Source organism: Macrosteles quadrilineatus, unplaced genomic scaffold (assembly GCF_028750875.1).
Source record: "Macrosteles quadrilineatus isolate MER2022 unplaced genomic scaffold, UCM_ALF_1.0 Scaffold_6__1_contigs__length_79288215, whole genome shotgun sequence".
Classification (NCBI taxonomy): domain Eukaryota; kingdom Metazoa; phylum Arthropoda; class Insecta; order Hemiptera; family Cicadellidae; genus Macrosteles; species Macrosteles quadrilineatus.
Window position 1 is genome coordinate 42,807,922 of NW_026542599.1, and position 25,169 is coordinate 42,833,090.

The 25,169-nt window shown below is 31.9% G+C and overlaps 1 protein-coding gene across 2 annotated transcripts; it reads left to right on the forward strand.

Moving 5' to 3' along the window:
* Positions 1–360: 360 nt before the first annotated feature.
* LOC128996938 (hemicentin-1-like) lies at positions 361–21,648 on the forward strand. 2 transcript variants are annotated; one of them, XM_054422479.1, is made up of 8 exons: positions 361–473; positions 12,636–12,712; positions 13,637–13,798; positions 16,030–16,211; positions 16,635–16,796; positions 19,055–19,189; positions 20,246–20,459; positions 21,477–21,648. In XM_054422479.1, exons 2-8 carry the CDS (start codon positions 12,637–12,639, stop codon positions 21,596–21,598), a joined length of 1,053 nt encoding a protein of 350 aa, XP_054278454.1. In that variant the 5' UTR covers positions 361–473; position 12,636; the 3' UTR covers positions 21,599–21,648. The 2 variants fall into 2 exon arrangements, with proteins under 2 accessions (XP_054278454.1, XP_054278455.1); XM_054422480.1 differs by having other exon boundaries at positions 21,480–21,648.
* The last annotated feature ends 3,521 nt before the right edge of the window (positions 21,649–25,169 follow it).

Sequence of the window (25,169 nt, forward strand, 5' to 3'; positions counted from 1 at the left end):
TATGCATTAAAAAATTCATCACGATTTAAAAAACGTGTTAGAGGATTTGGAACTGAAATTGAGAAAATACACAATTTACGACAAAACAAATACGACATTTTTTTATAATAATTCTATCATTACGAGTAATTAATTCAAATACTTATAAAACTCGCTCATGAGACAAAACATATAATACTACAATCCACAAAAAGATGATAATTTAAAATGTAATCTTGTATTCAATATAACGGATAAACGATGACCCAAAATAAAATGCTGAGCCAGACTTTAAGAGTAGTTTCAGCACTGTGCTGCAGAGATGCAGCATGTTGGCGGCTGCGCAACACCTGAAGCTGGCTCAGCATCCGGCAGTAGTGAGCTGAGCGGCGCCGAGTCAGCACTGCTTCAGCCAACTGCTAGTGTACACCGGGCTAAGTGTATCTACGATATAATGTGACCGAACCTGTTGAGGATTATTGCTGATTGTAAAGGTAAAATATTTTGCTGCTTATATAACTCTAATAAGTAATTAATTTTGGGAATTGTACAGAATGCTCGATTTTTTAATTTGCTCGATAAAAATGTTTTTAAGTTTGAAAAAAATTAATAATATTTTGTGAAATTGGTCAGTTATCCAGCGTATGCATTTTTAATTAGAATATGAATAATTCACAAACCTAATTATAATATAACTAAGCCGGACGGAAACTCCTGATTTTCTTACACGTTATTGAGGAAATACTTGGTACATAAAACTGTTGTTTAACTACGTTTATTACTCGATAGGAATTAATAAAACGTGATACTTTGTATGTAAGAAAACACGCAAGGATATTTCTAAAAATAATTTTACTTTCTTTTATATACATTTCTTAAACGAAAAAAATCAAAAAAATTATGAGTACATATTTATGATCTATAATTTACATGAAAGTAAAAATTTTCTAAATGTACATTACGTGTCTACCTTCAATGTTTTTACCCATAATTTCTTTACAATACAATAAAATCGGATATATTAATGGGACTTAAACTGTATCCTGACTAATAGACTTACAAACAATTGAATATACAGTATAACATATGTTTTTTTTTATTCCTACAACATAAAAACATTTTTGTGGGTTATGATGTGAAATAACTTAATAAGAAATATATTGAAACAATCAAATCTATTTGAAGAATCGACGACTTACACAGTGTTTTAGCGAATTTCCCATGTAGGGAATACGCTATTACTGCATGTCTCATGGTAAGACCTAGACCCGGGACCGATTTACTTTTTCGTTTTGAGGTCCCCAAATGCCTAAAACACCATCCGTTCAAATTCCCACACATCTATATATATATATATATATATATGTTTCCGTTAGCGCGATAACTCGAGCAAAAATAATCTGATTTTGATGAAATTTGGTAAAAACGTGAAAAACCTACGTTTATTCGAACGTAACTAAAAACAAAAGATTTTTAAATTTCTTGTTAAACCATTTTTTAGAGCTTAAAAAGAAATACCAGTAATTTAGTATATTGAAGCGCTGTTGTACCCCTAAGCGTAAAAAAGGGCAATTAAAAATTCCCATGTTATTCTTAAGGAGAAAATGAAAATTTGTTTTTGTTTACTTGTTTATGGATATATGTTGATAAAATTTGGCAAATTTATATTTTTCATCCTATACTATTGACCTATGGTCAAAAACGCGTTTTACATTCCCCGTAGCAGCAAACCTAAGCACTTATTAAATCGAATGTTATATGTATTGGGAATAAATATGTCATTTGTATGGTAATATTTTAGTAAAAATGTAATCAGACAAGTTGAAATTCGCTTAGTCTGCAGGTTTGCTGCGGCAGGGCTATTAAAATATACATGAACAATGCTCTTTGACAAGAGAAATTTGATGGTTTAGCTAAAAAGACATCAGTTTAAAGTATGTTTTCACATTGCCATTTATGTGGATATTATAAGTTATCATCTTACCTACTCACAAAGGAACTATATTTATACTATAATCCACCTAAAAGCTTCTTAAGTTCTTATCAAAGCCAAGGATTAGTAGCACTTCAATGTCAGAGAGTTAAGTACTGTTTATAGAAATTAATCCAAATGTGATGTTTGCTTTTTATGTGCACAATAAAACATAAATCAATTACATAAATTAAATAAACAATCAAAAGATTATACTAATAAAAATATAAGTTATATTAGGTATAATTAGGCCTATGGTAAATAAATTATTGGATTTAAATTATATACGAAAAAAATATACTATATTTAAACATAATATTTTGCAATTTTACGGAGGTAGTATTTCTAAGGAACAATAGTGTGTTTTTTACTAACGAACTGTTGAGTTTTATTATTACCATGACCTATTAATAATTTAGATCATTCCGTTTTAAGTATGGCTTAATACAAAAAAAATAATTGTACGGATTTTAGAAGTGTGTATACTGTATAAATTTAATATTCTTCTTCTTAAAACGAGTGACTTCAAAAAAAAACTCACAGTCCCAACTCGCGCTGTTAATTGTAATTGTAACATCTTGTGGTACATGTGTGTGCATTTTATGACATGCATTTTATATTATTTTACTTGCATAATGTCTGAACAATATTGGTTTTTAACACGTTCGCTGCTACGGACGTTCCGGAACGTCAGCCGGGCCACGGCGCCAGGAGCTAAGAACGTTCCAGAACGTCACCGTTCATTGTTGTTTAACGTTGCTATGGATAAGCCAGCACGTCACAAGCGTTCTATATTTCTTTGCAGCTCGTGGGGACGTACTTTTCTGACAATAAAAAATATAGTTTCCCAAATCACCACCAGGGTTGTTTGGAACAGGGCTTTGTTTTACCTCTTTCCTGCTAGATAGCGACACTACTTTACCGACTGTAACCTGGGTAGTGCTGCTATCCATCAGAATCACTTAGTACTATATCAAATGCCAGTATTATTGCAGAACATTGCCACCCAGTATAACCACTGTTGTTTTTACTGTAATTCAGTGTATCGGTGGCAATGTCACGCAGCGGCCGAGCGTTAGTTCAGCAACTGGCGCCGTCCCGGCATCTAGCGCTCAGCAGCGAACGTGTTAAACCTCATTTTACAAAATCTGTAAATACGGGCTAATTGACTTAGCCTCCCAAATCCATCATCATATGGTGATAAGTGATTGTATTCTAATCACATTCTCCTGAAAAATTATTTGAATGATAAATACATATAATACCATTGTTTTATTTTATAAACATATGGTAGTAGCGTATATTGTGGCATTATTTTACAGCTCGTGACATCTAAGCTGGCACTTGGCCTATCGCTACTAGTACCTATTTCAAAAACATTATGTCCCGCCATGCGGGTTGCATCAACTGTCCTCGCGACCCATATGAAGGCGCTCAAGTACAATGCAAGGGGAGTCAACCCCGTGAGGCAGCGGAAATGTTTGCAGTCTTTTCCCTACCTCCACCCTCCTCCCGCCTACACTGCCCGCGCTAGGCCAAGTGCCAGCTTAGGTGTCACGAGCTGTACATTTCATCATTTTATACCATCGTAACCCGGAGCATTTAATCCCAGTTGCTTTACTAGAAATAATTATGTTTTGCCTTCAACTTAAATTATAATAATGTATAATAAAAATTCTAACAGCTTCAATTATATTTATGAGAATAATATTTTATGGTTAAGTGAAATTACGGGTTTAAAATCAAAACTTGCCTTAAGAGTTAATTTTTTTATTGTTATAAGCACGTGGGCTTTCTAAAAGATAAACATGTATACAACCTATAAAACTAGTATACATAATTAATATTTGTTGTGCTATTGTTAAAAGTGGTTATAAAACCTTTGGATTAGCGTGGTTTCCTAGAGATTCAATAATTTTAAAACCTTTTTTATTAGCTTGCTTTATTGTCCGGTACAAATTTTGCAATTGATATAAAACCAACGTCCCGCTGAGCTAAATACATGAAACTTGAAACATAGCTCACAAATGGGTGACAACGCAATATTAAATCATTTTATTTTCATAATTCCTTGGACTACGCCCCATGGGCTTGTTTTTATTAGCTCACCTTCTAAATATAAAAAAATATTTAAAAGTAAAGATGAAACATCTGATTACAGATAATAATGTTTTGGTTATGTATTAACAGGCCATATAAACTATATTTAACATATTTACACATTAAAGACTAAAAAGTAGAAAATAGTTTCTAAATATGTGGAAAGAATAAGGACTTATAAGATTTAAAACGAAAAATGTTGGGTGTATGCAAAATATAACTACAGTTCAATAAGTGAAGATAATTACGCCCCACGTTTTTCATTTTAAATCTTACAAGTATTTATTCTCTTCGCATATTTATACATTATTTTCTACTTTTTAGTGCGTTTAAAAACGTGGCATTTCTAAAAAGTATTTTTATTCATAGATTATTTTTCTTGTCTGTTCACGTTGCTTCGTTTTCCTTACCATCCCAACTCTCATGCCCTTAACACCTGACGACTACCTCTTATTGTACTACATCTTTAACTGATAGCCCAATAACAAATAGTACGAGGGTTTAGAAATTTATCTAGCTTGGAATTTACCCGACAATTTTTCATATCTTAAGGCGAGAACTATACTCATTAGACTACTTAAATAAGTTATTCTAATAATAATTTTACAATAGGGCTTATGCTACAGCCCTGGAGTCTGTCTATCTACTATTTGACACTATGAAGATTATGGATAGCTGAAGAAACTGTTGTAAGTGATAACAAGTTATTTAAACGTATTATTGTAAGAACAAATAGACAATATTAGGGATAAATACTATTTAAATAATATGTATAACAAATAGTAATGTAAAAAAATATTATGCCATGAAATAAACAAACGTTGAAATAATATGTAAGCCGAACCAAGTATAATACTATCTAAAATCCTTTAACAACTTTTAATATTACATGTATATTTTTGCGTTTATTTGATTTAAAACAAATAAAACATTTGTTGAGATAACTCCAAGGATATTTTTCAGTTTCAATTGTGTTACAATTGGAATTAAAATACAGCACAAGCGTTGATTTAAATCCTCTTAACAATGTTTGTTTGATCGAAAGCAAAGTGCTTGTTCAAGTGAATTTGTAAAACAATGCTGTTGTGACATTGCATAGCACTTTAATTATTTTAATTATGATTTAAAACCATTTGTAAAAGTTTGAACTCAGTAAAGTTACAAAGGATAAAATTATATTGCTTTCTCAATTTGATCTTCAGGCAGCAAAGCAAATTGTTTTTCCGGTGAAGCTTTCCCTACATTTTACTTGGAATATGTAATATATTTGTATTACTTCCAGTAGCTAAAGTTCCAGGAAATCACAATTTTAATTATTTGGATAAAAGGAAACCTTTTCCAAAGTCACGTAAGAGAGGTTATACTTCTTAACCTCTTTGTTGTATTTAGCATGTCGTTTGTATACATGTCGAACTCTTAGCATATACTGATGAGTGTTACCTAGGGTATTTTTTCTGCGTATTCGGTAAAGTTTAACTTTTTATTTTCGAACGAAAAATCAACCCACTCAGAGTAAAAAACCCTGCGTTTTAAATAATTACAAAATAATTACTATTGCCAAATGATCAATTATAGACTACTAGGTGAAACCCGTCGAAATCAACGGTTACTTTCAAGGCTTACGCTAATTCATCTAACTGCGATAAATTGAGTGAAATTATACATATTTTGAGCAATTAGCATTGATTAATAAGTGTAAAAACAATAATGATATAAATATCGTTAGTTACCAAATATGGTTGATCATTCAATGGATAAAATATTTCCCATGCTGTGCGTCATCGGAGTTGTTAGTATGCTATCTGGAATCTCTTTCTTTGGTAGAACCTTTAAATAGTATTAAAATCGTATTGGTGGATCTTTTGTAGTTAAACACTTCCGTGATTTCATCAGTGTAATGCAGATTAATCTATGATTTTATTTGAAAAAAATATCTGTCTGTTGGGAAGACACGTTCTAACTTTAAAGGGTGGTATATCCGTAACAGTGTAGGTTTAATTTTTCCTTCGTCACGTCGCGTCAGTACATTCGTACTTCTGTGCCAATTAATAACCCTCTAGCACAGTTTTGAGAAATTGGTTGTGGTGTTTCTCTTAAAGCTGGAATTCCTTGACATAAGGGATGTCAGTTAATTGTCTCAGCCTTATCAATTACATAAAGATGTCAATATAATCTCTCTACGGAATGTTAGGTGTAGTGGAATATACTTGAAGTGAAGTTGGCTTTTATTCTTGAACTGTTAGGGGCCTCCTCATTTATGTGGTCGTGCAGCTTCATTGGCAACAAATAATGCGAATGACATAGTAAGAGCACAATAAAATTCTTCTACAGATGAATTTTCTGTTGTAGAAATATAAGCCGAATTATAAATGTCACAATGCGAGTTTGAGCATTTTGTAACTATATTATATGGGTAAGTTACATAGATTTTTAGGTTGCTGCTCAGTGCACTTTAAGAATATATATTTTAGAGATTAGTTAAATGGTTTTTGTTGCTGAGTAGCGCTAGTAAACATGCACAACCCTTTTCATTAGTCTAATAACACTCAAAGGCTCTGTAGGAGTTCAAGTTCTTATTTGTATACATATCTGTATTATGTTTTCACTAAGCTTAATGAATACATCGAAGTAACACCTCTCTGAAAAGTCTGCAGTATATTGCAGTTTTCCAGCTTAATGAATTTCTAAATCATGTACATATTTCTAAATAAATATTGTAAAATGTTTTATCCACTTGCTGTAAACCACTATTAATTTAACAAAATATGGACACGGCTCAAATGGGCACCGTGTTCTTCTGAACTTGTATTATTTTGTATTGTATTATACAATTGAAGATATTCCAATGATTGAAAGCATGTATGACAGTAATCTCATGAACCTATGATGATCTGTCTAGAATAATATGATAAAATATAGGGAAAAGGTGTGAAAAGGCAGACACCAACCCGTAAAATAGATATAAGATAGTTGAATAAGAAACAATTGTAGGAGTTATTGTCATAAAAGGATTTTCCACTGATTTCGTAATGGAAATTTATATTGCAACACAAATGATACAGAGGAAAATCAATTTTAAAATCAGAAAATAACATTGCAAATACTTCTTTTGGACAATTCAGTAACTCCCAATAAATGTGTGTTGTTTAAAACACAATAATTTTAAAATTAACAGCTTTTTTATTAAAAGGTATTATCCGCATGACCAAAATGTAAACAAATCCGTGGAGGGATATTTAAAGGCTTCTGGGGCAGAGCCCTAAGGGACTTTACTTCGTGTTTCTTTTGATAACTCATCTAGAGACCAAGACCTTTCTTTTGACACCTCTACCAAGTTTCTACGTCCAGCCGTTCTCTCAAATTAGTGGAGACAAAGTTTCCAATTAAATATTTGGATTCCCCCATGTTAATCTTGTGGGAGAAACCCCAACTTTGATGGATGATCCTGCCCAAACTAATAAAGATTTCAAAAAATGAAAAAAAAAACTTACAGATCAGGGCCATTATTTTGACTTTTAATCATTAAAATTGGTCCAAAAATGAGGGAGGAGTTCTGTTCACAGAAATAGGCATTATATTTTGCCAACGAAGGCGCACAACCATATAAACGAGGAGGCTTCTAACAGTCCAAAAATAAAAGCAAACTTCACTTCAGGTATATTCTACTACACCTAACTTTCCGCAGATGAATTAGCGTAAGCCTTGAAAGTAACAGTCGATTTCGAGGGGTTTACTTAGTTCTCTCATAATATTCGTAGCCTACTGTTAAATATCTTATTACGTACAGTATTATTCAGGTGCGTGATTAATTCTTGGTTTCATTTTTAACATATTTAAATATTTAGTACCAACAAACCAATTTAACTATTAAGTTTATTTTTATAAATGTACCATTAGTTTTATCTTGCAAAATAAACATTTTTATGGTTGTTAAGTCAGTGGTTATAAATGGGATTGTAAACACAACTAAATCAACCTACGGTTACGGCAGTGTACTCGTATTAGCACTATGTTAGTGTGCCGCTTCTAATGATAATGGCCAAACAATTCATTCAGCATGAAGGATTGAATATACGAAATCTGAATGAGCTACAGAGGGGTGGGATATAAATCTTCAGAATTTGTTAAATACTATCCGTGTCGTAATTTGCAATTAAAAAGCATCCATGTGTTGCCACTAGCTACTAGAGAAGAATGCACGACAAACGCTTACGTCAAGCGAAACCTAAAAACCAAATCCAAGATGAAGTGTTTAGGGGTCTTATTGTATAATTTTTAGGGTGATATTGCTCAGTTACTACCGTTGCAAGATCAAGCTTTATTCAAGCAATCTGATATTTGAAATCAGGGTTTTTATCATATAGAAAACTCATTGACGTTTACGAACATATTAAAAATGTTTTTAACTAAAAACTATCATGCGTCAATCCGCCAAAGTGAAAGTCGTTTTCGTAATGCTCTTACTAATTCATGGGACGACGAGATTATACTGAAGATTATTTTCTTGACAATCCATAAAAAAATACCGACAAAATCAATGAATTTTGCAACGCTGTTCGTATCATGGCAAGAATACAAGAAATCGTGCTGAATTAGCTACTTATGACTAGCGAATTGGCTAACCTGAAACTCTTGTGTCATTAATTTATACCACAAACAAACCTTCAATGGCCGCAATAGTTAGTTTCGATGAATGCTAATCTCTTAAATTTTTTTTAGAATAGCCAAAATATGTAGAGTTATGTTCACAGCTTATCGACCGATGCAGGATTACTTTATGGTGTTTTGGGACTGTCCACGATATTTTATACGAACTTGAGGAAGTCTTATCACATTCGGAAATGTAACCTTTACGTTTGTTAGTTGCGTTTAGTATTTATAGAGGTAATCTCATTTTACTAAAATAAGGTTATTACCTCGTCTGCAGTTCCAAAATTGTTGTTTGTACTTATTAGTTAAATGTTTCGGCAGAACGCCATTGTCAAACTATCTTAGTACATGAACATCAAAATCCACTTATTGTAGCTTCGTAAGGTAGACATTTAGTTCACATACTCGACGACACATAAACGAAGACACATACGGACGGATAAAATACATTTAAGTAGGCCTACTGATTTGTACGACATTGCCGCGATCACGAGCGGGAACAGATGAGTAAGAGTTGTAACTACTTGGTATGGTAGCTGTATTTTTGTAAAATTTAAGCCGAGTTAGTTCAGTAGTTTTTACGGTAAATAGTTATACACATACAGTCACCATTAAATTTTTATATAACACTATAGATTAATACTGTTAGCAAACTGCCTAACACTTTTTGGCATTATGACAAAGGGTTATTCTGTGATTACAATTTTTAGAGTACACCAGGGTCGCAGAAGTAATACGGCGGTGTTAAAGCCAACTGTTCCAATGTTACCACAGAACACGAAGGCTCGAGTATAACAATTAGCAAGAATTAATTCCACTGGTGGCCTCCAGTTGAATACGTTAGGACGAAACAATTTGTAAGGTGTAAATTGCACTTGATACTTTTTAGTTTTAATACTCGCCAACAATCATTGATTAAAATATGATGACTAGGGGGATGAATATTATTTTATTCAATAATTTGAACATACATATAATAATGACACATACATTTTTGTAATACTATATACATATATTCTAGTACTAATAAGATGAGATGTGTTTATTAACAGCGTTTATACAGGGTGATTGATATAAGTGTGCCAGCCGTTTTATTCAAAAACTATAAGAGATATCAAAAAACGTTAATTGGTAAGTGCCATGGATTTTTTTATAAAAAAAATGTAGTCAAGTCAAAAAAATTATTTTAGCCACCATTTTTCCAATATGGCCGCCAACTTTGATTTTTCTTATGGAACACCCTGTATTTTATGATGTATTCTGGTGGAAAATGTAATTTTAAGACGATTTTATTCGTGTGATTTTTTTCATAAACCTAACCGTCTCAAAGATAATAATGGTTTAAGTTGTGAAATTTTGAATGGATTTCTAATATAACAGCTGGCATGCTTGCTTAGGCCTTTATCGAAATTCTTTCTCATGCAGAAATTTCAAAACTTTAACCATTATTATCTATGAAACTGTTAGGTTATTGAAAAAAATCGCAAGAATAAAATCGTCTTGAAAACACATTTTCTACCAGAATACATCATAAAATACAGGGTGTTCCATAATAAAAATCAAAGTTGGCGGCCATATTGGAAAAATGGCGGCTAAAATATTTTTTTGACTTGACTACAATTTTTTTAATAAAAAATCCAAGGCACTTACCATTTAACTTTTTTTTATATCTCTTATGGTTTTCGAATAAAACGGCTGGCACACTTATATCAATCACCCTGTATATGTGAGCACGAGAATACAATATTTTCATATGATTACTTTATTCATTGACAAATGGAATAAAATTGCCATTAGAGTTTACCTTTACTTGTGAATCCGTATATAAAATTGTGTCATTGCTACACCAGGTCTTTTCCCACTCTTTGTTCTAGTCAGCTGTAACAAAGTAGAATTGATTTAGAACCTGTGACATTTAGCTGCTAAAATTGGGAAGAATCGTCGTTGATTGAAATAAACACCTAAATATAAAAAATAAAATAGCTTACTTTTCCTACCACTTTAAAGGTAGATAGGAATTTGTAAGTTTTATATTTTTTTCTACATTTGTATTATCCCTAAACAAAGTTATCTTGAAAGCACTCTTGTTGTTCTTTTTCCTTTAATTGCTTTGAAAGGAAACCAATCTCAGGTTGATCACTGACAATAAGCCTATGTAAGGAACAAGACCGCTTATCAAGACAATGTACATTTCCGATGCTCAAACATAATCATGAATTAAGTTTTTTGCCTCTGGGGACCTCAAAACGTAAGTAGATACGCCCTGGGCCCAGGTCTTACTTTGAGGCCTACGGTAATAGCTTATTCCCTATATGGTAAATTAGCTGAATAGGAAATTTATTGGTATTATTGAAACTTTAATTTCAGGAAATATGGCATGTACAATGCATTACGATCATACTCAATACTCATGGCTTTATGAAGAAAAATTGATTCACGGGACTTACATTTTTAAATTTCCCATTAAATGTAATACTGACCATTCAGATTCAATCATATATTTTACACAACAGTTGTAATCCTTTAAATCCCTTAACTATGATTTCAAATAAAGTAGCCATTTGCACAATAAACAAAGCCAAGTCAGTATTGGAAAAGAATTAAGCCCGAGTAGATATTTCAATATTCTGCAACGGGGATTAAATTGAACGAAACCACTTTCCGACACAACTCATTTCTTGCACCTCTCTTAACTCTGACTCTAGCTTTACTTTATAGAAAGCCATTATTTGATCTTGATTACCTAAGTCATGTAGTTCCAACGAATATGGCATAATTAATTATTACTTCGATATGTATTGATCTTTTTCCCTGTCAGTAACCAACATGTATTTTTACTTACGTGAATAACTTTCAATATGGATATGCCTTATGCTTTTTATAACTTATATTTTCATTAGTATGGCATCATCCAATAGTTCATATTAAGATAGTTGACGACTTTCATTACATAATAACTTTTTTCTGGCACCAAATACATACTAAAATGTTTTTAAAAGGATCAAACTTAAACTACGTTAGTATTTAAACCTTTTGCAAAACTTTATATCAGAAAAACCCTCTGCTCATGAATGAAGTTCTAATATTTTTGATATAAGGTTTCGTTTTACTAACTAATATAAACTAGCATACAAGAAATATTTTAATTAATTTAAGCCTAGAATTTTCATTTTACAGTGTTATGAAATTAAATATAAATCAATAGGATCACGGACAACTCTATACGTTCAGTTCAAGGGTGAGTAAATATGGAAATTGTTTGTTTACCATACTAAGTGGTACGTGTTTCGGTGGGATAAAGCTTAATGTCTATTTACCTGGTTGTTGAACATGCAAAAAGTCATTAAGAACATTACAGCATATAAGCTATTTTTACTTTCTCCGTATACATAGTATATAGAGAAGGTATTATTTTTGTAAAGATTTTCGAGTTTGGGTATTGAGTGGATATATCTGTTTTGGGTCCCCATGGACACAAAATAGTCGTTTTTTAAGTAATGTCTGTGTCTGTGTATGTGTGGATGTGTACTAGACTACACCTGTGGTCCAATTTTGATAAAATTTGGAATTTAGGTACTAATCCATGGTATATCTAGGCGCTATTTTTTATTTTTGTTGATGGTTTTATTTTTAATGGCGATTTTTCATAAAAACCCATAGCGGAAGAATTGAATTTTATCGAAAATGACCCAAACAATACTCGTGAGAATTTAGTATGCTGTAGCCCTTCCAATTCTAAACAAAATGATATAACTCTAAAAGAAGTTCAAGAGTTAATGTAGCTTTTCTCTTTTTACCAATAAAATATCATATTTAGTTACTCTTATCACTTGAGATTGATGACAAGATAATGGAAGAAAGTATGTGTCAGATTTCTGATACAATTTATATTATACATTATGTTCAAAGTTACTTATTAGTGTATACATTTTAGGATGTGTGCACGTGTACGATTCATGGCAACAGTTCATTCGCTTGTCAGCTTAGGCCTTTGCCTAACTTCGAAATCAGGTAAAAGATGTTCGCTTTACTTTTAACCACATTTTTGTACTTTTTGTCTATTTATATACATAACTTATTGCATTATGATTTAAACAAATAAAGATTTATGTTAATACATATTTAACGATATATACTAAAAAAGGCTATAACTAACGACAACACTATTTAGTTGTGTATTTACAAATATTTACTTTAAAAGAAACTGACTACAACTTTATATAATCAACTCAATTTTTTATAATCAACTGCCAACAACTTTGCTTGATACAGCATTAATTTATTTTTAAATTTAAAACGGAAATACTTTTTTTATTTCACCATCCCATAAACACCATTAATATTGAACTGAAGGATTTTAGTATTTATATAAACCCTAAAATAGTTCAGTATTTATTTTTTATATTTTTTGCCTCTTTGTTGTTCACATAGTTTTAAAAGAAAACACATTATGTATTGCTTTTATGTATTATATTTGTAAAATGGTTTGCTTTGGATATGTAATAACTATAGTTATCCAACACCAAGAGGGTATTTCGGTGGTATAAGCTATATTGATATTATAATAAAACTCATTTCATTAGCACACCACAAAAAATGGCAAGGTTTTGGAGCGCTTTTCCTTAAAAGCGTTTGAATTTACTTCATTATAAAAATGCCACTGACGTAGACACGAGCATAAAAGAGAGAAAACTCTTAACGTTCTTGACAAGTTACTAAATGTTTATAAAACGTTATTTAATCTAGAAACCTAAAAAGTCCAGTAAAGGTCATTGCACTACTGAGAGGCAACTTAGTCTCCTAAGAAATACAAATAAGGAAACTTTAGCTTTATAATAATAAGTTGAACTGTATTAATTTTCTTTGATGTATCGATTGCATTACCTTTTGCATTATTCCTACATTATATTTAAGTTATTTGATTTATTTTTACAGGAGGAGGTCCGAAATCGTTTCCCAAGGAGGAACCGTTCAACTTAACTTCTCTATTCACCGACAATGAGGACAGGTCCTTGCAAGACCTTTCTGGTTTCTGGAGCTACAATGATTCCTCGGACATTTCCAAGTATGAGGACTTCGATCACTCCAAGCTTCTTGGTAGGAGATCCACGTTTATTTGACCTTATTTATCCATAATAAAACCTATACTTGACCTATTTTTTTGCCACAAGAATGACATTATGATGATCGTTTGGATCCTTATAACAGCAAAACTATTCATCATCTATGAAAATTGCCATGTTAATTGTATATGAAACAGACCTTTCTTTTTCTCTTTTTTCTCTATTTGTACAACTCTAGCCCATATTTAGTATAAGGAGCAGTTTTATAGGTTATGATAATAACCCAAAAGTTTGCTGAAGAAATCCACCTTTGAAAATTGGAAAATACTCACCAATCTTCCGTTTTCTTTTCAATGATTTATCTTTAATAGCTGTTATACTCTTCTTGGTATCAGTTTGTGTGAGAAAAATTCAAGCAACGCTTGGTTTTTAGAAAGGAAAATGTGTTTTTATACATCTATAGATCATGACCTTGTTTTCCTTGAATCTGCCACTACATTCTGTCACTGTTGCAGTTCCAAGTTATTATTACATTATATGGGGTTCACATAACTTGAAACATGTTTGTTTTATCTTGACTCCAGGTAAACTTTGTATTTTAATTGTATACAAGGAGTTAAGTTACTATTATTCTGTCAAAGTAATCCTAAAGTCATTTGTAGGACGACCGGTTTCGACGTCTATGGCGTCATTGCCAAACCGGAAGTAAAACCAATCCTGGGAGACGAAAAAGTCTTTAAAAAACACCTAACATATACACGAGCAAAATACTTCAAAATGCATGACCATTGGCCATACAACTCATTAAAACACGGCGGCGGGTACAGCGAGCAGGTCTCGATTGTGTTTAACAATCATTCACAAAAGTATCCATTAAAGTATGCTAACCAACAAGGAATAAAGAATATAGCATAATAAGTTATGTCAATGATTTATATTTATAAAATCAATAAGTTAAGTTATAATTGTATACTTGGAATACAATACCATTAATTAAAAATAAAATGCATATTAGAATTTAAAGATTAACATTATTCTAGAAATCCATATTCTCTCGCTTAAAACCTTGACAAAATTTACGAAAATATTAGTGAAAAATGTTCTGTTACGTGGAATACAAAATACACACTACGCCGTCTAGTTGTGTAAAAAGTCAAATAACACGGTGACAATGCCAACGGCAACGTTTAAGTATGCTCTCTGCTGTGAAGAGCGTCCTCCAACATCCAACCACTGTAATGCCTTCCAGCTATGTTTTAATCAGCATTGTTTGTCCAAAGGGCTTCAGCATTGTTGAAAAGATAAAAACTCTGCCAATATCATATTCGTGGTCAAATCCGTTGTACACTTTTACCTACACAAAAAATGGGGAAAATCTTTAATATTGCATATTTGGGTCAATTCACTTTTGGGCCAGCCAAGTTTTATAATTAAGAGAATGTTGTAAATTACAGTGTATTATTGATGTATTAATATCTATCATGATCAATTGCTCTTATATTCTTACTGCTTGAACTTGATTTAAATTGACGTCGTGAAGAGGGCTGGCTAGTGTTATAGCCTCCAGAGCCTGAGGTCCTGGGTTCAAATCCCGCCAATCCGAGGTGGATTTTATCATTGCGATATCGCAACTGCCCTCTAGGACTAGCCTGAAATAATATGTAAGATGGTTCCCGGTTGAAACCTAGGATCTGAGGGTGTAACATGGACAAATTCAAACCGATGAGAGAAAAGAATTCTGTTACCAAATACTAGCAAACCAGTATGGCAAATACTATGTCTTTACATTATTAGTTCTACAAAATATACTTTTTTTAACGTTGTTTTTGTATGCCTAAGTAAATGAAGTAAGACAGATTATGAAAAATAATACATTTTTTAGCTTAAAAAATACATGGATGTATGCCTTATAACACTTTTAATAATATATTTATACAATTACACTGTTTACTCAAGTAATTTTATAGCATGTACGATGCAGATAAAGAAGTAATTATATTGAACTAGTGTATGACAATGAGGATTTACCTTATTCGTCATCTTAATGAGTAGTCAAGCCATCAGCTCTAAACAAATAAATGGCCCAAATGTATACTTGATTTTACAAATTAATATCGCCCTTCTATTTTAATGTGTTTAGATGCCATATCAAATGAAGGGTCGTATATTCAGAGTTTACCAGATTTCCTACGAACTCTAAGTGTTTGAAACATCCTGTCAAATCAAGTATCAAAACTAACTAATTCTTACTCTTGTAACGTTTAGACAATCCCAAGTTGAAGCTGGCCATAGAGCTTCCTGAGGATTATGAGAGATTGGAGTTCCAGAGTTCTCCAGCTCCCTACGAAGTCCCAGTGTTTGACACGTCCCTGACAACTAATATCTCAGTACAATTAGGAGGAACAGCAACCTTCTACTGCAGAGTCAGAAACACACGAGAAGACAGGGTGAGGCTTGATCTATCTTTAAGAACTACAAATCATAATTTACTTAATGATCCTTTACTTAAGATAAAAAACATGCTGTATTTTACTTTAACTAACGGACATTCAAAAGTCACAATGGCTGTTGAGCTATTATAACTAGAGGTGCAGTAAATATGCTGTAAGACAAGTTTTAAAAAACCTGCCATCGAATCAACTACAAGCTGCAGTTTTACCACAGACTTTGTTCAAATAAACCATCTTTGATCTAAGACTTACCATAGATGTATGATAACAAATCCATAACTACAAAGCTCATAGTACAAATCAAAGTCAAACCCATTGATGTTTCACTATTCATAATATAATCATCAGTGAAATGTTGTGGTGTCCAACAATATTACTTTTTTAAATCATAAATATTAATGTTATTCCCTTGGGATACAGGTGTCATGGGTTCGAAGAAGAGACTGGCACATCCTCAGTTCAGGGACGATGACCTACACCAATGATGAGAGGTTCCAAGTCGTACATGTGGACAGTACAGACGACTGGGACCTACAGATCAAATATGTGCAGAGGAGAGATAATGGCACATACGAATGCCAGGTAAAGATAACATTAAACGTACTTAAATTGGGTTAGATTACATGGTATGGAACTTAAAGTAGTTTGCACTAACCAAAAGTTTGTTGTCAATAGCGTTGACTTCCCTAATTAGGCCACACCAAGTTAAACACATTATAGTCACTTAGCGAAAACTGCTTGAGAATATCAAGCATAGAATGCAGTAATTTTCTGTTAGGGTGAATAATAATTTCTAATATATCAAAGGACGTAATTTTAAATATAGCCATAGTTTTATGGTGCCAAAGTTTTATTAAACTTAAGCTTTTAACGTATTACGTATTTTAATAAAGTAAAGAATCTCTTTAGAAAGGAACTATATGCCATGTAATTTCACTACCTGTTGGTTTTAAGGGTTTCATAAAGATTTTAGGCTATGCGTTCTGAGGAGTAAACATTAACAAAACCACTATTATCAATCCAAATTAAAAACATATTTTACTTACACTTTAATTTGCATTAGAAAATTATTATTTTAAACACTATTTAGTATCCTTACTTGTACAAGGAATTTGATTCAGGAACGTCATTTAAACATTTAGTATATATGATAACTCACATAATATGTTATACTAGCAAGTGACAACAACTTCTAAAACATTAAAAGTATTTAATCAACTCAATCTTCGACCATGTTGAAAATGTAATCGTCAACTCAATGACCTGGAAAACATTTTAAATAATAAACAATCATCCGTGATCAATGAATATTTACAGTAAACGCATGTTGATTTAATAATTTAAAACACCTATTAAATGCTAGTAAACGAAGAACTGAAAATCATTATCTAATACATAGTTTAACTAATGCTCTGTTCCATCTTATTGTTGTAATTCTTTCTAATTTACAATATTGAAACTCAAATAATCAGCTTGTTTCCAATTAAATCGGTGCGTCAAATAATAGGGGAATATAGAACTTACCCTTGGAAATAGGATTACAGAGGAATCCTTAAAGTCTGATTTGTTAATTAACGAAAGCAAAATGGAAGCGCATCTGGAGCTTGGGTATTTCGTGTGCAAAACTTTATCTCAAAGTTCTCAGCAAGTAACTCGGTAATTACTTTATTGTCTGCAAAACAAAGAGACAAAAGCATAATACTGTTTAAAAGGAATCTTCCTTATTGAATGAAGTGAGTTCAAGGAATGCAGTAATGATGTACGATCATTGTTATTGTCCTTTCATAAAGCTTAAAATATGCCAACTTATATCGTAATTGATAGGGTTTTTATATCTGGGACGTTTTGGAATTCAAAGAAATAATTTTTGGAAAAAGCTTTACTGCTTCATTAACGAGGTATTAGTATTTCAACTTGCTATTCATTTTAAAGCTTGGGCAATTTTGGTTTTTCTGACAATTTAAATATCTCTGTGACTTTGACAACTAATCAATCGGTTGCCTAATGGAATGAAGAGAAACAAAATTTGTTTCTTCTTAATTATATATACTCATTAAAATTTATAACATACATTCCCGCCAGAAATCACGAAACAATATATTTTTTCTAGAGACGATTTCGTAGTTAGATAATATCATATTCTTCAAATTATTATAAAGTTACTTAGCTGGAAACCACATCATCATGTAAAATGTACAAAATCCGTACAAGGACGAACGATAAATAAAAAAAGAAACAATATTATATTTTAAAAATGAGCCAGTCGTAAACAAATAATGGTGATCAAACTGATGCAATGGGACGGACTCTCATACATTAAATTGTAAATCTATTACAAGACAAAGTTCAAAGATTTGTTTCGCTTTATAATAATGTTACAGCATCCGGGCTGTAGAATAATATAGATCATGATACATTTGACAACATACTACCCCACAAACAGTCAGTTCCTGTTTGCAGGCGAGTGGATTCGCTTTGCACTAAGGTAAACTACATACTGTTTACACCGTGTGGTAGATGTGGCAGATTGAAACATATCCTGACCCACATTAGAGCTCAGTCCCGCGGCGGGTGCAAAGTTTAAAAACTGTTTAGCATGTAAACAAAGAGAAAAGAACTAAAGCACGTCTACCACGACTACTTGCTGGGCGATTTTATTAGACTACCTTGGCAGTAGTTTTGTCTAGAAATGTGCAGAGGTGCGAGTGAAACATTAATTCACATTATTAGTAATCAAAATAATTTCAAATACTGATATACATTTTCTCCCCTCCATATCTCTATACGTTTGATTAAATTCATCATATAGGGTTACGCTAATCGTTTCTTTATGTTCACAGGTTGGGACCAAGTTTGGAATACTCTCACATTACTACAACCTCCATGTAATCGTCCCTACAGCATTCATCCTGGGCAGCGGAGAATATCATATTGGGGAGGGCAGCACTATCAGCCTCGTCTGTATCATAGAGAATGTAAGTTAATGACAAAAATTAAACTGTAGTACACCACTAATTAATTGCCATTTCTGGATTTCAATTTAGAAAAGTTGACTATCTTGACAGTAAAGTAAATGTACATGGATTTTATATTTATAATTCGTTTTTGGTACTTTGATTGAATGTTTTTTATGCATGAGGAGTTTTTAGGTAACTAATGGATAATTTTATATTTCTCCAATATGAAAATATATAAGAGGTTTTTTTAACTGAGCCCGAATCTCTTCTCTCAAAACAGTAGTTGAGACATTCTTGGTTTTTGGTACCTCGAAGTGTAAATGTGTAACTACGACTCTAAAAATGAATACTCCACGCTTACATCTCCCAAAAGGTACCATGAGACAATCTTCAATCGCAGGAAGAAATGCAGGGTTTGAGACTCATATACGATCACCGTAAGATGCTCTGAAACCCTTACGGGGGAAGGGAACAGGCAGACCTAACTTTAGGACTTTATGCCTGAGCTACATGGGATATTTGTAAAATCCATATTTTATTTCGGAAAATTAACGTAGGTGGCAATTATCATTATCTCGTATATTCGACGAATCTCCTCCACAAAGCCCACTACGGTGGCAGAACCAGCCGTAGAGGTAAGGAGTTTAGGGGCTTTTTCTCACTCGTAGAAGTTACAAAGATATTTCCTAAGGTATCCCGGAAGAAATCCAATTCTTTTATAGCCACGATTCACCCACCAGTCAAATGACGAATAAGACTAGGGGCCCAACGTTTTTGATATTGCTTTCAAAACTCTATTCCAGTGAATCTCGTTTTTATTATAAAATGATGTTCTAAAAAAAGTTTTCTTCTTTAACTTTGACGCCCACAAGCTAATGAGGCCGGCTATGAGGACTCTTACTATGTCAATGAAAGTCGCTTCAAAACAGTTCGACTCACACAACACTAAGCGAAGCCTTGTGATCGACATGTATTAAAATCTATACAGACTTATACATACTATCTTACTCTACTTCTATGACATATCCTCCACCCATATATCATCTCTGTGTGACTATGTTGTACATTTTACAGAGCCCAACTCCACCACAGTATGTGTTCTGGTATCACAACGACAAGATGGTCAACTACGACTCAGTCAGAGGCGGAGTCACTGTAGACACAGAGCCAGGACCCAAGACACACAGCAGACTCATAGTCAACAAGGCCACCCCAGCGGACACTGGCAACTACACCTGCAGAGCTCCAAACACAGACCCTGACACCATCTACGTGTTCGTCAGTAAAGGTATTGTTTATAATTTGTTACACATTCAAATCCTAGGATGGTAGGTTCCAGCTAGGAAGCATGCAAACATTAAGTAATATGAGCACGACCGTGACAGTTTGTGCCATTGTCACATAGAAAATATCACTTGGTGATTGGTGGGATTCTAACTCGATACTACAGCGACTGCAATCCCGCGTTCTACTATTGGACAAAATCTTCTCTCAATAATATTCGTTGTGAAAAATTAATTTCTTAGGCTCTCAGAAGACGAATTTGATTTATATTCGTAAAGGAATTGAATACATTCATTAAGATGATTACACCTAAAACCAAATCTAAGCTAAAAGATATTTCAATTTCCATGTGTTACATATAAATTAAAATAATAAAATATTGTATTTAAAAGTTAAAAATAAATTGCTTTATTTACAAAGGTTAAGTGATACCAAATACCTAATTGAGTTTTATTTGGTTTTGTAATTCATTTTAATTTTAAATATCTCACTGTAAAAAAATATATTTTTTAAATATTAAACTTGAATTAAAAAATAATGTGGCCGGTGAATTGTCTCTGTCATTCATTTAAAGTATATTTGATAATTTCTGCAGTTTGTATATAAATTAGATAATGTATTAAACACTGTTGAAATTTAAAATATAAATATACAATATTTATGTAAAATTATGCTAAAATAATTTGTTTTCAGGAAAGGTTTTAAAAATATTTAATTAAGTTAATTTTCAATATATTATTACAACAATTTTAAAACTTAATTTATCCCGATCTTAAGGAATTTGTAAGATTAAATGCCTCATTATGGTATCGTACAGTTATAAAAAAACAACATATCTAAATAAAGCTTAATTAAAGTTTATTCGCAGTAAGACCTTCATATTAAAATAATAAATTATATTAATAAAAATATGCTCTGTTAAATTTCATTATTGTTGTTAACGTTATAGAATCTGTATCTGTGATTACATAAGTCTTGTTTAAGTTTATGTTGAATGATTTTGACATTGTATTTCTTACAGAAGGTGAGAACACTGCTGCAATTTCGCGGCCTGACAGTGCAAGTAACTTTAGACCACTGCGAAGATCGTCCCTCGCTTTCTTTTCAATCTTCTTCATTTTGTTTACCAATTTGTATAACTGAATATAAACACTTTTCTACGGACCCACTTTAAATAAAGTATTTTATTAGAATTGTCTATTTTTTACCATATATCAATGATATAACTCGTAGAAAGTTAATAATATCAGTGTGTTTATCTAAAAAACAAGTACAACTGATTATAAATATTAGACTGCTTGTCGTATTTTAATGACCTTAAAACACATAAGTTAATTCAACACATGTATTTATAAATAGTAGTACCATAAAATATAATGTCCTACATATTATATGCTTTACCAATAGCACAACAAATTTCAAATAAGTAATGAATGTATTAACATATCAGGTAAAATTAAAATACTATCCAACCGGATGAATACTTTCATTACTGTGGGTGAAGTTTTAACCTACACAAATGTAGTTATGTTTTACCTTCCAACCTGAGGTAAAGTAAAAACTAAATTTGAAAATGTTCTTCTTATTTCCTTAACAAAACATAAATAATAAAGTAACTAATGGTTTGTTACAGGATTCATTTTGACATTTTTACATTCCAGGTAAATTGTAAAGTGTCCATAAAATTCTAAACGAATTATAATAATTCCTAAACCAATGTTGTAGATATTGGCTATAACTTCACCTTGGCTATTGCAAATACCGGATTGCAAACAATGTTATGTTTTTATGTTATAAAAGACGAAAAACATACTATCATACTCTATCAATAACAAAACGACTTTGTTGTCATCGATTTCACCAGAATATGAACATCATTTTGCGAAACGTTTCTTATATTCCGGAATTCTCGTTATATAAACTAGGGTTAAAGAAATCTACGGCACCTTATTGAAATCCTAAAACAATTAGAATATATTCAAATGTAATAATTTTCAATTCCAATACTCAAAATAGCTTAATATTGAGAATACGGAAACATTATAAAATACCCTGCTTTTGGAAACCTCCCAAGGTCTATTTAAGGCAAATGTAGGCCTAATATTATGATTGTATTTACTATATTAGCCGCACATCTAGTTATACCTTTCATTCCAGATTTTTTATTTATTTTGTACACGAATATACTATAATACTGCAGCCAATTATGTGCTGGTACATTAAGAAAAAAGGCGGTAAAAAAAACAAAAAAAAACGTAATTGGTTACAAGGAAAACCGGAATTTTCTCGTTTTTAATTTAATTTACCATAATTGCGATATGTAGCCCAAAGTGCTAATTTGTCATATTTAAATTACACTAACAGACCTGAGTTGGCGAATGGTTTACATTCATAAAATAGCATGATTTTATTTTCAAGAATGTCCGATAAAAAGGAAATAAATGATAAATATAGATTTCATTATCTCGGTTTTTTCAAACACAAAAATAAACAGTGTTTGTAGATCAATACCTCCGTTTAAACCCGTTTAAAGTATTGAATCTCATAGTTAAGAAGAAACAAGATAATCTGTAAGCCACAGGTTTAATAGGTGATTAAATAGTTTTTAATTTGTTACTCAAACTAATAGAAAAACAATTGGGGTTGTATAAGGAATAGGTAAATTCGTAATTAATTGAAAAGAATGGAAATAGATTTCCGTCGAAATTTGGTTTTTAATACAATTAATTATTTTGTCATCATGTATTAATATACCACACCCAAAATTGTTTGGTTTTTGGTATTTTTTCTCCGTTGAAAAGGATTATTCAACCTTTAGAGTTACATTACTTGGAGAATTTGTATTTTTTTTTTGAGAAAATACTTGTTTGAATACACAACACGCTTACTCTATTTCTTTTTTTTATTTCAATATGTTTAACAGTACTGTTTTATACCTAGTTGCTTATAAATAACAATATGTTAAGTTAACAACTCTAAGAGTAAAGTATAAAACATACATTCCATTTATTAAACAAAGATTATATAGAAATAAGTTAAGATCCCAAAAATTCATAAAACAAACTACGAGTAAAGTGTAACACTTACCACATTGTGCCAAGCAGAAGTAGTTAAGAGGGCATAAGTGTAATTAGTTATTGTTAATTTTAACCTGCAGACCTTCGTGTTCTGAGATTGCCGGGCATATTTGGCTTTATACACGGTCGTGAACTTATGTGGCCCTGGTACATTTTGATAATAACTGTAATCTCAGAGAAACCTTTTATAACAAGAACAGTACTGCACAAAGACACGCTGCGCATAAATGTTTTGAGTAATTTTCCTTTAATAATTCTGTTACTCATAAAACTGTGGTAGTTAAGTATCCATCACAACAACAACAAAGAAAAAAAAACTTAAGAATTTTCCAAAATAGGAAGAAGTCTTAATATGAATCTTTATTCTTCTTATTCCGTGTATCTACAATTGAAACGTGTAGTTCATTCAAGGGACAAATGATTCACTAAGATATACGGGGTATTTTGACCTTGTACATAAAATCATTCGTTTGGTCTAAAATGCAAATCATCTGTTTTCCAAAATGATTTGTTTATCGTAGTTTTTTGGTATTAGAAAAAAATCTGTTGGTAAGGTAGAGTAAACTGCGGAATTTATAAATACTGAGAGTAACGTTTTGTGTAACATCAAAAGGTGAATATATACAGTATAGCCAAAATATTCCTAAAAGTATCTTTCAAATATAAAAATAAATTAAATGTGTAACTTTAACTATTGACTTGTGGATACTGTGGTGGTAGACATTTCATCTTCATAGATCAGGTCCCTATATCAATCCAGTACGAAAATGTGTTGGTTTTTTTACTCACGGGCTTTGCATTTAGCATTTTTAGCTGCTTCAAAAATGCCCAATTTGGGGTTCTTATAGGGCAATGTGATACCAACTAAAAAGTACAGATTGATGTTTTATGCAGGTGATAATGGATATTTAGGTATATTTTAAAGTGAGGCTGAAATACTGCCAATGCCTAATGGGTTGGGATAAAGGCCTTTAGTTTCCACTGATATTTATTTACTGCTAGTATTCAAAAAATACCAGGTGTAAATTAGTAGGGTTTTACGTTTCAGCTTTTGAGCTGCTTCCGACATAACCCGTTTCGGGGTTCGAGACAAAATAGTGATGCCATTAAAAAGATGTAGGCCTACTCTACATTAATTCCATATAAAGGTGTGCAGAGTTTGGCTTTCCTAGCGTAACTCATAAAAAATAATATTAGGTGTCAATATGTTGCCCAACTGCAGATTTATTACTGTGAAACCTTTAGGTTTTCGTATATGATAAAAAAATATACTTTTTACATATCAGGAAAAAAGAATAGTGTCAGGAATAGTGATTTACAATATGCTCATCGTGGATTATGCCGTAAGTTAAACAAATTTTCCTTTATATTTGTATTTTTAATTTCATATAAAGGTATTAATCTAGGTACCTTTGTTGCATTAATTTGTAAGAATTTAAATTATTTCTCAAACAAGTTGTGCAAAATGGTCTCGTATACTTAAAACTAGATAAAATACAAAGATATACAGGTAGTTTCGTATTAAAAAAATAAGGATGCCTTAAGAAAAATTAAGTTCAGGTTTTGGGTACAAAAACTTTAAAGGCAATGTTCAACTTAAAAACAACCCATCTCTATGTCATTTTTTATTTTTAATA

Coding starts and splice junctions, on each gene's coding strand:
- LOC128996938 (XM_054422479.1), top strand. CDS start 12,637: ATGTGTGCACGTGTACGATTCATGGCAACAGTTCATTCGCTTGTCAGC. Junction 12,713..13,636: donor TTGCCTAACTTCGAAATCAG/GTAAAAGATGTT, acceptor TTATTTTTACAG/GAGGAGGTCCGAAATCGTTT. Junction 13,799..16,029: donor CGATCACTCCAAGCTTCTTG/GTAGGAGATCCA, acceptor TGTAACGTTTAG/ACAATCCCAAGTTGAAGCTG.